We start from the raw sequence: 12,192 nt of genomic DNA on the forward strand, positions 1-12,192 counted from the left end.
CACTTTTTAACAATTGAGCACAGTGAATACTGATGTAGCACAACAGAGAAGAGGAGACTGAGGGGTGACCTCATCAATGTTTACAAATATGTAAAGGGTGAGTGTCAGGATGATGGAGCTAGGTTTTTTTCAGTGATGTCCAGTGACAGGACAAGGGGCAACAGGTGTAAACTGGAGCATAGGAGGTTCCATGTGAGCATCAGGAACAACTTCTTTACTGTGAGAGTGACAGAGCACTGGAACAGGTTGCCCAGGGAGGTTGTGGAGTCTCCTACGTTGGAGATATTCAGGGCCCGCCTGGACAAGTTCCTGTGTGAGGTACTCTAGGTTACCCTGCTCTTGCAGGGGGGTTGGACTAGATGATCTTTTGAGGTCCCTTCCAACCCTTGGGATTCTGTGATTCTGTGATTCAGAATTCTCATCTGAACATACAGCTGAAGACATTTATTAATGTGAAGTTTTCTCAACAGAATTAATATTGTGATGAAATCCATTGCTGCTTATGGAAGTTATCCTGTCAGAAATTAATTACAGGCTTTATTTTGTTTTTGTGGTTTTCAGCTATCATTGTGGAGAATTTCTCCTTGTTTTACTCAACTGAAGAAGACCAACTTTTAAGTTATAATGATCTTAGGCATTTTCAAATTATATGGAACATGGTTGATGACAAAAGAGAGGTAAGAAACTTAACAATGTGCACAGAAATCCAGTAAATTTTCATTTTTCCTTGAAAAAGTATATGGGGAAACCAAAGTGTGTTGACAGAACTGAATGAGCAGTTACTGTTCAAGTTCTGAAAGTTCAGTGAGCATGACCTAACATTGTTCATGACGCTTCAAATACTGACCTCTATTCTTTACTACTGTGAAGTAGTTACAATAGTAGATTTAAAATCAAATGTAGCTAGCTATTCATAGAATCAATACAATACCATCTTTCCTCCCAGCTCCCTGAGAGTTTTTCCCCAAGAGGTCTGTAGACTCATGTTCATTTATGTGTCTGATCTTCAAAAGGGCTTTGCTGAGATCTTGGCATTGTGTCCCACAATATCCTCCTAGAGAAGCTGATGAAGTATGGGCTGGATGAGAAGACGATGAAGTGAATTAATAACTGGCTGAATGTCCAGGCCCAGGGTGTGATGATCAGCAACACAGATTCTAGCTGGACACCAGTAACTAGTCATATACGTCAGGAGTCAATAGTGGGTCCAGTCATGTTCAACATCCTCATTAATAATCTGGATGATGAGGCAGACTGCATCCTCAGCAAGTTTGCAGATGACACCAAACTGGGAGGAATGGCTGATATAACAGAGGATCATGCTGACATCCAGAGGGACCTCAACAGGCTGGAGAAATGGGATGACAGAAACCTCATGAAGTTCAATGAGGGGAACTGTGAAGTCCTGCATTTAGGGAAGAGCAACCTCGGGTACCAGTACATGCTGGGGGCTGACCATCTGGAAACAGCTTGGCAGCAAAGGGACATAAAGATGATGAAGGGACCGAAGCATGTTTCCTATGAAGAAAGGCTGAGAGATCTGGGGCTGTTCAGCCTGGAGAAGAGAAGGCTCAGGGGGGAACTTACCAATGTATATAAATGCCTGAAGGGAGAGTGCAAAGATGACACAGCCAGGTTCTGCTCAGTGGTGCCCAGCAACAGGACCAGAGGCAAATGGGCACAAGCTGAAACACAGGAGGTTTCCTCTGAACACCAGGAAAGATTTTTTTCACCATGAGTGTTACCAAGCACTGGCACAGTTTGCCCAGAGAGACTGTAGACTCTCCATCCTTGGAGATACTCAAAAGCCATCTGGACATGGTCCTGAAAAACTGGCTTTAGGAGGCCCTGCTTAAGCAGAGGGGGTCAGCCCAGGTGACCTCTAGAGGTCCCTTCCAACTCCAACCATTCTGTGATTCTGGGAGGAGAAGAACATCTGGGAAACTTAGCTGTTCAGATGCCCACACAAGTTAAATCATCATCTGAATGATTCACGACATCACTAAGATTTTAATATGAACAACATGAAGGAAGTTGGTTGGTTGTAGCTGGCACATGGCTGTGCTGGAGGTGGAAGCTGCAGTCTGTACTGATGGAGGTGGAGAGTTCTACATCCATCATGCCCAGCATTGACAGTATCTCTCTCTAATGTAGAACAACACATTACAGCAAGAAATCATTCCAGTCAGGATCATTTAACAGAACAAAATATTTTAGAAGTATGGATACCACAGTTTCAGAGGGAAACACTGTCAGTCCTAAATTTTGACAGCAGATCAAAATTGTCACATGAAGAGCAACACATGCTGGGTTGACTCTTAGAGAAGAAAACCTTTGAAAAACTAGTAAACTCCCAACATCCTCCTCTGAAAAGCTGCATAGAGAAGGGGACAGGTTTACAACCAGATATAGGTCTGGCCCTGAATGTTTAAACTGTAGTTTAATTTCAGGTTTTCAAAGGCAGCTCTTTGGGCATATGATCCTCATTACAGATTAGTGCAAATGGGGAAACTAAATCCCTGAGCAATTTTGAAAATTTCTGGCAAAATTAACAGCAGAGTCTCATTGTATATCAGTCAAATAACAGCAAAGACTTCTGTGAATGTGCTGAAGAGCTGGCTGCATGTGTGTATTTTTCAGTAATGTATTCACAGTGTCTTAAATATGCCAGGATTTGATGCAGAGTCTGTGCAGAAACAGTGTTTCTCTCACGGATCAAGTTGAATGTCTGAGCTGATTGTTAGGTCACAGGAATAATTTACCATCTATTACACAATTTTACCCAGGGAGTAATCCCTACCTTCCGAGTGAAATTTCTGCTGAGGCTTCTGCGGGGCAGGCTGGAGGTTGATCTTGACAAGGACAAGCTGCTGTTCAAGCACATGTGCTACGAAATGGAGCGGCTCCATAATGGTGGTGATGTCACCTTTCATGATGTGCTCAGGTATGCTGAGATTTTTCTCTAAATCTGGAGAACAGGTATGACAGCCTGTTTCTCTCCAGGCCAGCCCGCACTCATTAGGCTTGGGAGGCAGTGCCATTCTGAGTGTAATACAAAAATTGTATTTCCCTCATTTTCCTGCAAAATATTAGTGATGGAAAACACAAGTGCTGGGGAATTAGCTCTAAGTAATTTTAACATTTTCCTTGGAGACAGTTTGTCATAAACAGCAGCACTCACGTGTTGTTCTTGTATCCCAAGAAATATTGTTCTCGCACGTGTAGCAACATGACAATGAATATGACTAGAAATAAAACAGAAATGGGAACATTATCGAAGCATAAACACTTAGGGAAAAAAAGGGGGGAATGAAACCACCACAGATTCCCTAGTTGCTTACAGTTCAATACTTCACCTGTATTGGATAACTACCTGTAGTTGATAAGGTTTTCATTTGTTTTGAGCACCGCAAGTCTTTTCTCGAATCTGGAAACCTCAAATGTGAATTTATTGCATACACCTGAATTACGTATTTTTGCACTGAGGTGTTAAGTATGAGATTTGATTTTCTAAATTAAAATGTAAGGTCACCAGCATTTAAAATAAAAATTAAAAAGTCGTGTTTCTTCCAGCATGCTTTCATATAGGTCTGTTGATATCAGGAAGAGTCTGCAACTGGAAGAGCTGCTTGCTAGGGAGCAACTGGAATATACCATAGAAGAGGAGGTGGCCAAACAGACCATACGCATGTGGCTGAAGAAGTGTTTGAAGCGGATCAGAGCAGTAAGTCAAGCTAAACTAGTCTCTAAATGGTTGCAAACATTGTACTGCTCAACAGTGCTGGAATTGGCTGTCACTATGCTTCATTTACTCTGGAGTCACAGTAATATTGATGTGAAGAAGTATGTAGCAGTTGCTAACTCAGCAAAAACTGAAAGTGCTATAAAAATAAGCACCTTGAAGGCAAAAACTGTCTTCCTGCCAAAAATGTATCTGTCTTTTCAATACAGCAGGAAGATATATATGAGGAGACCGAATTCAAAGAAATACATTAAAAACAGTGTAATTTGATGAAACCTCACAGGCTTAATCCTTCCTCGCAGAATGTAATTGTATAAATTTCTTGTCTCTGCTGGCAGAAGATACCATGATCAGTAACCAGCAGATGAGTCTTCAAATGGAACCTGTATCTAGACACATCATTTGAGTGAGCCATTACAGTAACTGTGTTTGCAAATGAGCAGGGTGTACATGTACATCAGGTGTATGAACCACGGCACACAGTAGCTGTGTCTGTGCCAGCAAATCAGACACAGCCAAGGCACTGGCTTATGACTGGAATGGGGCCAACCATACTTGCTAGCATGTTCCTCAGCACAGTTTTGGCCCATGTGTTCTCATACTCCCCCAGATCACAGCCATAGGAGCATCACTGCCTTTCAGGCATGGATCAGGGTAGAGCCTGCTCCCAGTATGCAGTGGTTGAAGCTTGAAACTGTCCTGTGTGGTAGATGGAAGATTAGGCAAGTCCTGGCCTAGCACTTAGCTTCAGGCCTGCAGGAAATCCCAGTCTGTTTAATTTACTGTTACAGACCGAGCCAGTACTTCTGTTTATGCAGTGCTTCTGGTCATCAGAAACATTTTTGCCTTTTCTTGGGGTAGCTACACTATATGCTGGTCAAAGTTTTTCTTGGACAAAATTTATATTGAAAAAAAAAAAAAATCCAGGAAATTTGGATAAGGTTTTGAAGTTATTCTTCTCTTTTGTTCAAAAAATAACTCTTCCTTTATATAACATGTCACAATCTGGTTGCACTGATGACTGATTTTTCTGTTACTGTAAGGCTGAGTCCAGAGTTTGATCCATATATTTTCCATTTTTATAAAAGCTTACTTCTTGTGAATGGAGGTTTTCCATAGAGATCTGTGATCATGGGATTTTTTTGTGTTTGTAAATTTATAAAAAACCATAACTGGACAGTTTGAATGTAATGTACATTCCAGATGAAATGTCAATTTTCAAGGCCTATTCAGATAGTTTCATTTTGATCTGACCTCTCTTATAATAACGGCAGTAAATTTAATCTCAGCTCTCAATTCCGGCTTTATTCAACTCTGTTGTTCATTTCATGATGATATTGAATTACACTATGTTAAAGTAAATATGCTATTCATTTCGCTCTAATAATATGGTTCAGATCATTTCACATTATATGAACCTTTTATAAACTGAATGTAATTATGGAAGTTAATATATCTTTTCAGATTCTGATGTTAGTCTCTAAGTCTCTCTAGAGGGAGCATGTGAAAACTACCCAGGAAAGTGAAACCCTTCCTAAGGGCTGTTTATTTTAATTTAAAAGCAAATTAGATTGTAAGATAATAATGGTAGTGGATTTGTTTTTCTATTTGTATTGTAAATCTATACTCACTCCCAAGGTTTCCACTGCTGTTTTATTCAGTATTACTGACAACCTGTTCCAAAGTTCATGAAAGAAATCAGGATTTTTTTCATTGCCTTCCTCTAATTTGTAGTGAATCTCTACCAATTAATTTTTCTTTTTCTTTGCAAGAATTTTTTACTCAGAAATTGAAAACTTTATGTGTTTTTAAACTCCATGTTTATACTAATAATTGAGCAACTTGATTTCCGCTTAATATAGTTTTAAGTTTTATCCTCTATTCCCTACATACAGGTTAGACATATGCCGGAAGTCACTATATTTAAATAGTGACCATCTGATATATGTAGTTTTATTGATGCATCTGGTATGCACATCTGGTGCTTACTGTTTGGTTAAGTATTTAGAAGGCTTTAAAAAGAATAAAACACTGTGGTACACCAATGAGAACATTTTTGTTGTCACATGTTATACCTTAACAGAAACAACAGCAGTCATGCAGCATTATCCATAGTCTACGAGAGAGTCAACAGCAGGAGCTGAGCCGATTTCTGAATCCTCCCAGCATTGAGACAACACAGCCAAGTGAAGATATGAATGCTATTAATCAGGATAACAGCACACAACCAGAGGTATGTTCACCATAAGACTATCACCTACTTGGAACAAATTCAGAAAGCTTCCATATTTCTTATTTGCTCATTTTTAAACATCATTTTAACTGGAAAAGTTTGTTCTGTTTCAGTCTTTGCCATCAGATGCAGAGGCGAGATGGTCTAAGGCAGTAAGTCCCCAGAATAGTTAGCTGCTTTGCTAGCACCATAAAGGGCAAACTCAACTGTACAATTCTGGCAGCACCAACTTTCAGCTCTATAATGAGTTGTTTACAGGCTCAGGGATGTGAAGCTTTCCTGTCCAAGCATTCTGAATGTTTACAGAGTGATAACATTGGGCATGCTGGGTCCTTTGAGTAGGAGCCCTGGAATTTTCCAGGGTAGGGAATGAAGTACTAGGTACAACATAAGGACTCCACTGTGAAAGGCTGAGAACAAGTTTGTACCCTTCAGTGGGACTGTCTAATGGATTGAGCCCAAATGGGGTGTGGGGAGGGTGGAGGGGGTGATTATTTTTTTCCCTATTACTAGTAGTTATCTGGGGCAGTAAATGGAAGCCATACTGCCTTAACAAATGGCAATGTATTTTGTTTGTATTCATGTATAAAGCTTGGAAATAGATTAGAAAGACAACACTTCTTAGGATAATCCCCATGCAGTAAGAAACTATGACTAAGATTCTTTCTTCCTCTGTTCAGACAAGTAGCCAGCAGCAGCTCCTAAGCCCAACACTTTCTGACAGAGGTGGCTATCGACAAGACTCTGGAGATGCTGGAAAACCTCAGCGGAAATTTGGACAATGGCGTTTGCCGTCAGGTAAGTGAAGAATGTTTATTAGTATAGTCTCCACATGCCAAATCACTGCCGTACAATAACAAACCATGAGAGGCTTCATGATTCAGAGTTCTATCCAAGCAGCAAGCGTGCTGCTTGGACCCACATGAGGGTTTTTCTACACTCATGGATGATAAAATACAGCAGTCTTTCCTCTTCCTTCAAATTCTGAAAGTTTGGAAGACTGGCTCAAGCATTACCATATACAGATGGTTGGGATATTTTACTTTTTCAAACATTTACTCAGGATCTTTGGATTGGGGCTGTACTGTCACATTTGTTTGGATAGAATCTTGTGCATTTAGAGTTCTCTTTTATCATAAAAAGCACAGTGCAAATGAAGTTTTCCTAACACCAGTAGTAACTTCTGAGTGCCTTGTCTTGCCTAAGCATACCAGGCACATGGTTTATACCTTACACCATAATAATATGTTATTATATCTTCACTTCATCCAGGAATTGGCCAGGTGTACAATCAGTTTTCAATTTATTTTGTCATACTGAAGTTATTCTAGTAACTGTAGTCTGCTATAAAATAAAGGCTAGACTATGCCTTATAGGAGGGTGGGAGAGGTGCATGGGTATAGCCTGACACCTTATGAAATGTTTATCTCAAGAGCACTCTCCATCACCCACCACCACCTGAAATAGTCTCTTTTAAAGCGCATAATGACTTCTGCTGACTGCACACTCATGACCAGTAGGTTAGGTGTGTGCACGTCAACCTGCTTTCAGCTGTCATCAGTTAGTCCTATTCCAAGTCAGAGCACTGCCTTCAAAGGCTGCCACTGTTCAGACCCTAATCACATCTAAGTGGAAATAGAAAAGTTGATCATGCTGCGAGTACCATCAAACGTGTGACCAGAGTACTTGTCCAAGAAACAGGACAGCTTAATAGAGAACTTGCAATCCATGTTTTCCACTTAAACATCACTGAGCAGCAAAGGTCGCTTTTTTTGGAACAGAGAGAAGGAGTAAGAGGGGGAGCACGCAAAGGAGGAATCGTACTATTGTAGCCAACTGCATAGGTTTTTCAAGTGAGAATTAAGAGTTCAGGATTTCTTTTCTTAGCACTAATCTTGGCCATGTCAATCCTAAATGTTCTTTAGTGGACAGTCTCAGAAAAGGAGGGTCACCTCCATGCATGGGACAGCCCAGCAGATGGTAAATACTCTGCCTTCAATCCAACAAAGGCATATATTTAAGATCATGAACAGCATCATTAAGATCAACTGTGGGTTTTATATACTTACACATGTGGTTTAGTGCTTTCCTAAAGCCATACCAGCTTCCACCCTTAGGCCACAATAAAATCATTTCCTAGGCATAGCTGCTGCCCCTAAATGCACTTTTCATCCTTTTTTTTTTTCCACTTACCCCTTTCATGATTTTGACAGCAGGTCAGGTTCAAGTAAGTACTGCCTAAACCATTCAGGTTGCAAATGGCCAGGTAAGAAGACATCAACTCCATCAGCCATCCCAGCAGGAGGAAATGAAGCACTGCTCAGTTAAACTGCTCTACCAGCAGATTAGTGAGAGCAGTGTGAACAGCTGGAGCTGGGAAAAAAAAAAAAAAACAACAAAAAACCAACCACCCTACATTACAACAGAGCCTTACTCTTTCTGCATTAAATCAGTTTAAAGGTGCCCCAGTTAAGCTAGTCCTATATGCCTAATTCTGCACAAAAACGTTCAAAAATCAGATCTTCTCTAATACAACTTTGTTTCATTCATAGCCCCCAAACCAATAAGCCATTCAGTGTCTTCAGTCAACCTCCGCTTTGGTGGACGTTCAACTATGAAATCTGTTGCATGCAAAATGAATCCCATGTCTGATGCTGCTTCTTGTGGATCGGAAGTCAAGAAATGGTGGACAAGACAATTAACGGTGGAGAGTGATGAAAGTGGAGAGGACCTTCTTGATATCTGAGAAAAAATTAAGTCATACTGCAACAACAACCACTTCAAGTACAATCTTTTTCTATGGTTAGAACTGAAGATGTGTGTGATGTACAATTTCTTTAAAATCAGTGTCATAATCAAATGCTCATCCTTCTGCCATATGAAGCATAGCACACACATGTTAGGACTCACCTCTATAGGTACTAACTATACTTTAAGAAACCTGTATACAAGAGCAGTATTAACAAAGCCAGAGACTTTATTGCCTTTAGCAGGCAGAGCGTTGAAATATTTCCTATGTTCTGTAGCTACATAATGAAAATGTATTTTGATATACACACCTTTGTGTTTTTCTTCAACCTATACCATACTTTAATGTGGCAACACTTTACAATACAAGGGTAATGTACTTCTTCTTTTTGTGTTTTCCCTCAGTTCTTTAGTAATGTTTCTTCAGATTTTATTATTCACAAATCACCTGAAGAGGTCAGCACTGACTTCATGTTCAAGGAAAGTTTTTTCAAAGTGAAGATTCTGAATTACAATCCTAAGCTTTTTCTGGACCTTTTTAAAAAATATGCAAAATACAGGATAACCCATTTTAAAATCAGAAGGTGAAGGATTGGCTTTCAAAATGTAAATATCTTTGAGGTTTGGTTAATTACGCAAAGAGCTTGATTTTCATAGAGAAAACAGGAAAAAAAAAAAGAAGAAAAAAAAGACATGAAAACTGTCTTGAAGCATCCAGCAAAAGACCTCCACGTGAAAAACATGGTTTATGCTTCATTTTCCGAATATACTGGTTATTCGTATGTATGGTGTCATTATTCTCCTGTTAATTGGGTCCCATTTTTTTGTGTAGTCATAAGATAGAATCATAGAATCATAGAATAGTGAGGGTTGGAAAGGACCTTAAGATCATCTAGTTCCAACCCCCCTGCCATGGGCAGGGGCACCTCACACTAAACCATCTCACCCAAGGCTTCATCCAACCTGGTCTTGAACACTGCCAGGGATGGAGCATTCACAACCTCCCTGGGCAAAATAACTTTGTTCATGTCTGTGTGATAAAAATTAGCATGTCAGGGGTTCTAGATACAGAACAGTATTGTATGGTTTTTAAAATACAGTCCAGTTATGCTGCAGAAGTGAATTTTACTTACCCATGTTACTACTCATGCTCCAGCCCCGCAAAGCTAAGGCATGACACTGTACTGTGATTAAGTACCTTTGTCTATTTTATCCTGGTGCATCACATTTTGACATGTTAGCCTTCTTTTATGTTATGAAGCATCAATAGTGCTACATTACCACTGGTGAAAAAAGCAACTATCCTTTCATATCAGTTTTTCCAGTGAAAGGCCAAGGCTATACAGATATGAAGGTGGAGAAGAAAAGCCACAAAACACAGAAGAGTTCATTAGTTTAAGAATTTAAGGCCCTCTAAAAATGTAGGATAAAAATGTGCCCTTCCATCAGGGAAGAACTAAGGTTGCAGATTTTGTAGCTCGGCCCCCGTCTGGGTATTTCAGCATAGCTGGGACCTTTCTGTTACCATTGTTTCCTATGGAAATTATAGGTTGCTCTAATATGGCCTGATGTGAGATCTTGTAAGAGGCTCACAGCTAATGTAGATCACCATTTAAAATATATGTCCTTTAAAAAGCAGACAAAAGCCAGTGCTCTGTGATGTTTTCTGGCCAAAATATTAACGTAGAGTGGTCGGAATACAGCACTGTTTTCACAAATGCCTTCACCATAAATGCAAGATCAGTTCTGGCCATAAAATACAGTTTTCTTGGCATCTGTCAGTGTTTTGTTCCCTGTGTATAGTTGAACATGGTTTAGATTTTTTTTTGCTTTTTAAACAGTCATATTGAACACATCTGTATTTTGTGGTTTTTTTACGTGTTTTGGGATATATTTAAGTTGAAATCTAGTCAATTGTAACTCTATATTAATAAATGTGTGCATTCTCTTGTTTACTAAATTAATAGCCATCAACAAAACCTCATATGCAAATACATTCCTTTGTGTTCTGTTTTGTGTGTAAGATGAGCCTTTGTATATATGACAAAAAGATAAATATTGGATTTATAAAATATAGTATCTTTGAAAGTTCAATAATATATTGAACTGTAGATCTTTCTGAATCATTCTTGCTGCAAATCTTCTTTTTAAAAAATCTGGCAAACATTTTTTCCTTGCCTTACAGTACTCTGTCAATAAAAGTGAGTTGCTTTAAGCAATATTCCTCCCTCTGGTTTCTATTCTAACTGCATTCGCTGTATCATCTGGGATTATGCTGCATAGTGGCTGGGTGTCTCATTTGTACAGGATTATTTAAAGAGATGCTTTTCAAACTCTAATTGGGGGCCTTTGGTTTTTTGGTGAGAAGTCCAGCAACCACCCTCATCAGTACCTTCCACAAGGGGTCTCAGTCAAAAAATGGGACTAAACAGGACTGTTCAGTATCTGGTTTTATTTAACCCACTTTGTTTGCTTTAAAGCCTGAATGTGAATATGCGTGCATGTGTGAAAGGAAAATCTGTGGTGGAAATATTGCAATGGGCTCCAGTATCTTCCAAAACTCTGGATCATAAGCTGGGTTCCAGTATGTTCCAAAACTCTGGATATCCCTGGACCATCCAATTTAATTAGCCCATTAGCTCTGAGAAAGCAATACTCACGTGTTTATTTCCCCATTTTACTTTTGCAGATATAGGAAGTGCAGTGCAGTTACAAAAATATGAAAATAATGTGTACTAGAGATGACTAGGTAAAGGTGAAAATGTCCTTAGTATGGCACCCCCAACATAACTAAAGAAGGTGATAACCTCCTACTCTGCAGCAGAGCAACCAGTGAACACTTGCACATGAAGGTGAAGAAGCAGAGAGGAGAGTTAAGAAGGACTGAAGTTCAAACAGCCTCTGCAAACAATGGAGAGACACAAAGAGGAAACAGTGCATCAGGAAATCATTCAGTCTAGGCAGCCTGAGAGAAAAGTCCAAACAAGAACAGGCCCTAGACAAAGGTAAACAAAAAAACTGCCAGGGGTATATTACTACCTACAGTGGTCCTGGCTCCTAGAATTAAATCCAGAGTTATTCTACACAAATGAAAAGAATCATAGAATCACAAAATCATAGCATGGTTTGGGTTGGAAAGGACCTTAAGATCACTTGGTTCCAACCCCTCTGCCATGGGCAGGGACACCTTCCACTAGACCAGGTTGCTCAAAGCCCCATCCAGCCTGGCCTTGAACACTTCCAGGGATGTTTAGGCTCCCTCTGTTCCATAGGAAGCAAGTCGTAAAAGTCTTCTTGGCTTAGGTGGGCAAAAAGTGTAGTGCATACTGTCACTGCTTGAATAAAAAACAACTGATGGGAAGTCTGAGAACATGCAGCAAAGATGCATCTCCATATCATTCCAAAGTGAGGTCAGATTTCAGACAATCACTTTTGAAATGAAGAAATTAATAACCTGAAGCCATTTGCT

The 12,192-nt window shown here is 39.7% G+C and overlaps 1 protein-coding gene across 5 annotated transcripts in view; it reads left to right on the forward strand.

Moving 5' to 3' along the window:
- NALCN (sodium leak channel, non-selective) overlaps positions 1–9,025 on the forward strand; it is a 227,095-nt gene extending 218,070 nt beyond the window's left edge. For all 5 annotated transcript variants that reach the window (XM_061349282.1, XM_061349283.1, XM_061349284.1 and 2 more), the window contains 6 exons: positions 562–677; positions 2,787–2,944; positions 3,574–3,724; positions 5,826–5,975; positions 6,656–6,773; positions 8,528–9,025. In XM_061349282.1, coding sequence (XP_061205266.1) covers positions 562–677; positions 2,787–2,944; positions 3,574–3,724; positions 5,826–5,975; positions 6,656–6,773; positions 8,528–8,721 — 887 coding nt within the window. In that variant the 3' untranslated portion in view covers positions 8,722–9,025. The remainder of the gene's footprint in view (positions 1–561; positions 678–2,786; positions 2,945–3,573; positions 3,725–5,825; positions 5,976–6,655; positions 6,774–8,527) is intronic.
- Positions 9,026–12,192: the final 3,167 nt, after the last annotated feature.

The sequence above is a fragment of the Neopsephotus bourkii genome, unplaced genomic scaffold (assembly GCF_033783945.1).
Source record: "Neopsephotus bourkii isolate Nb327-2 ecotype Australia unplaced genomic scaffold, CSIRO-AGI_Nbou_v1 NB_398, whole genome shotgun sequence".
NCBI lineage: Eukaryota > Metazoa > Chordata > Aves > Psittaciformes > Psittacidae > Neopsephotus > Neopsephotus bourkii.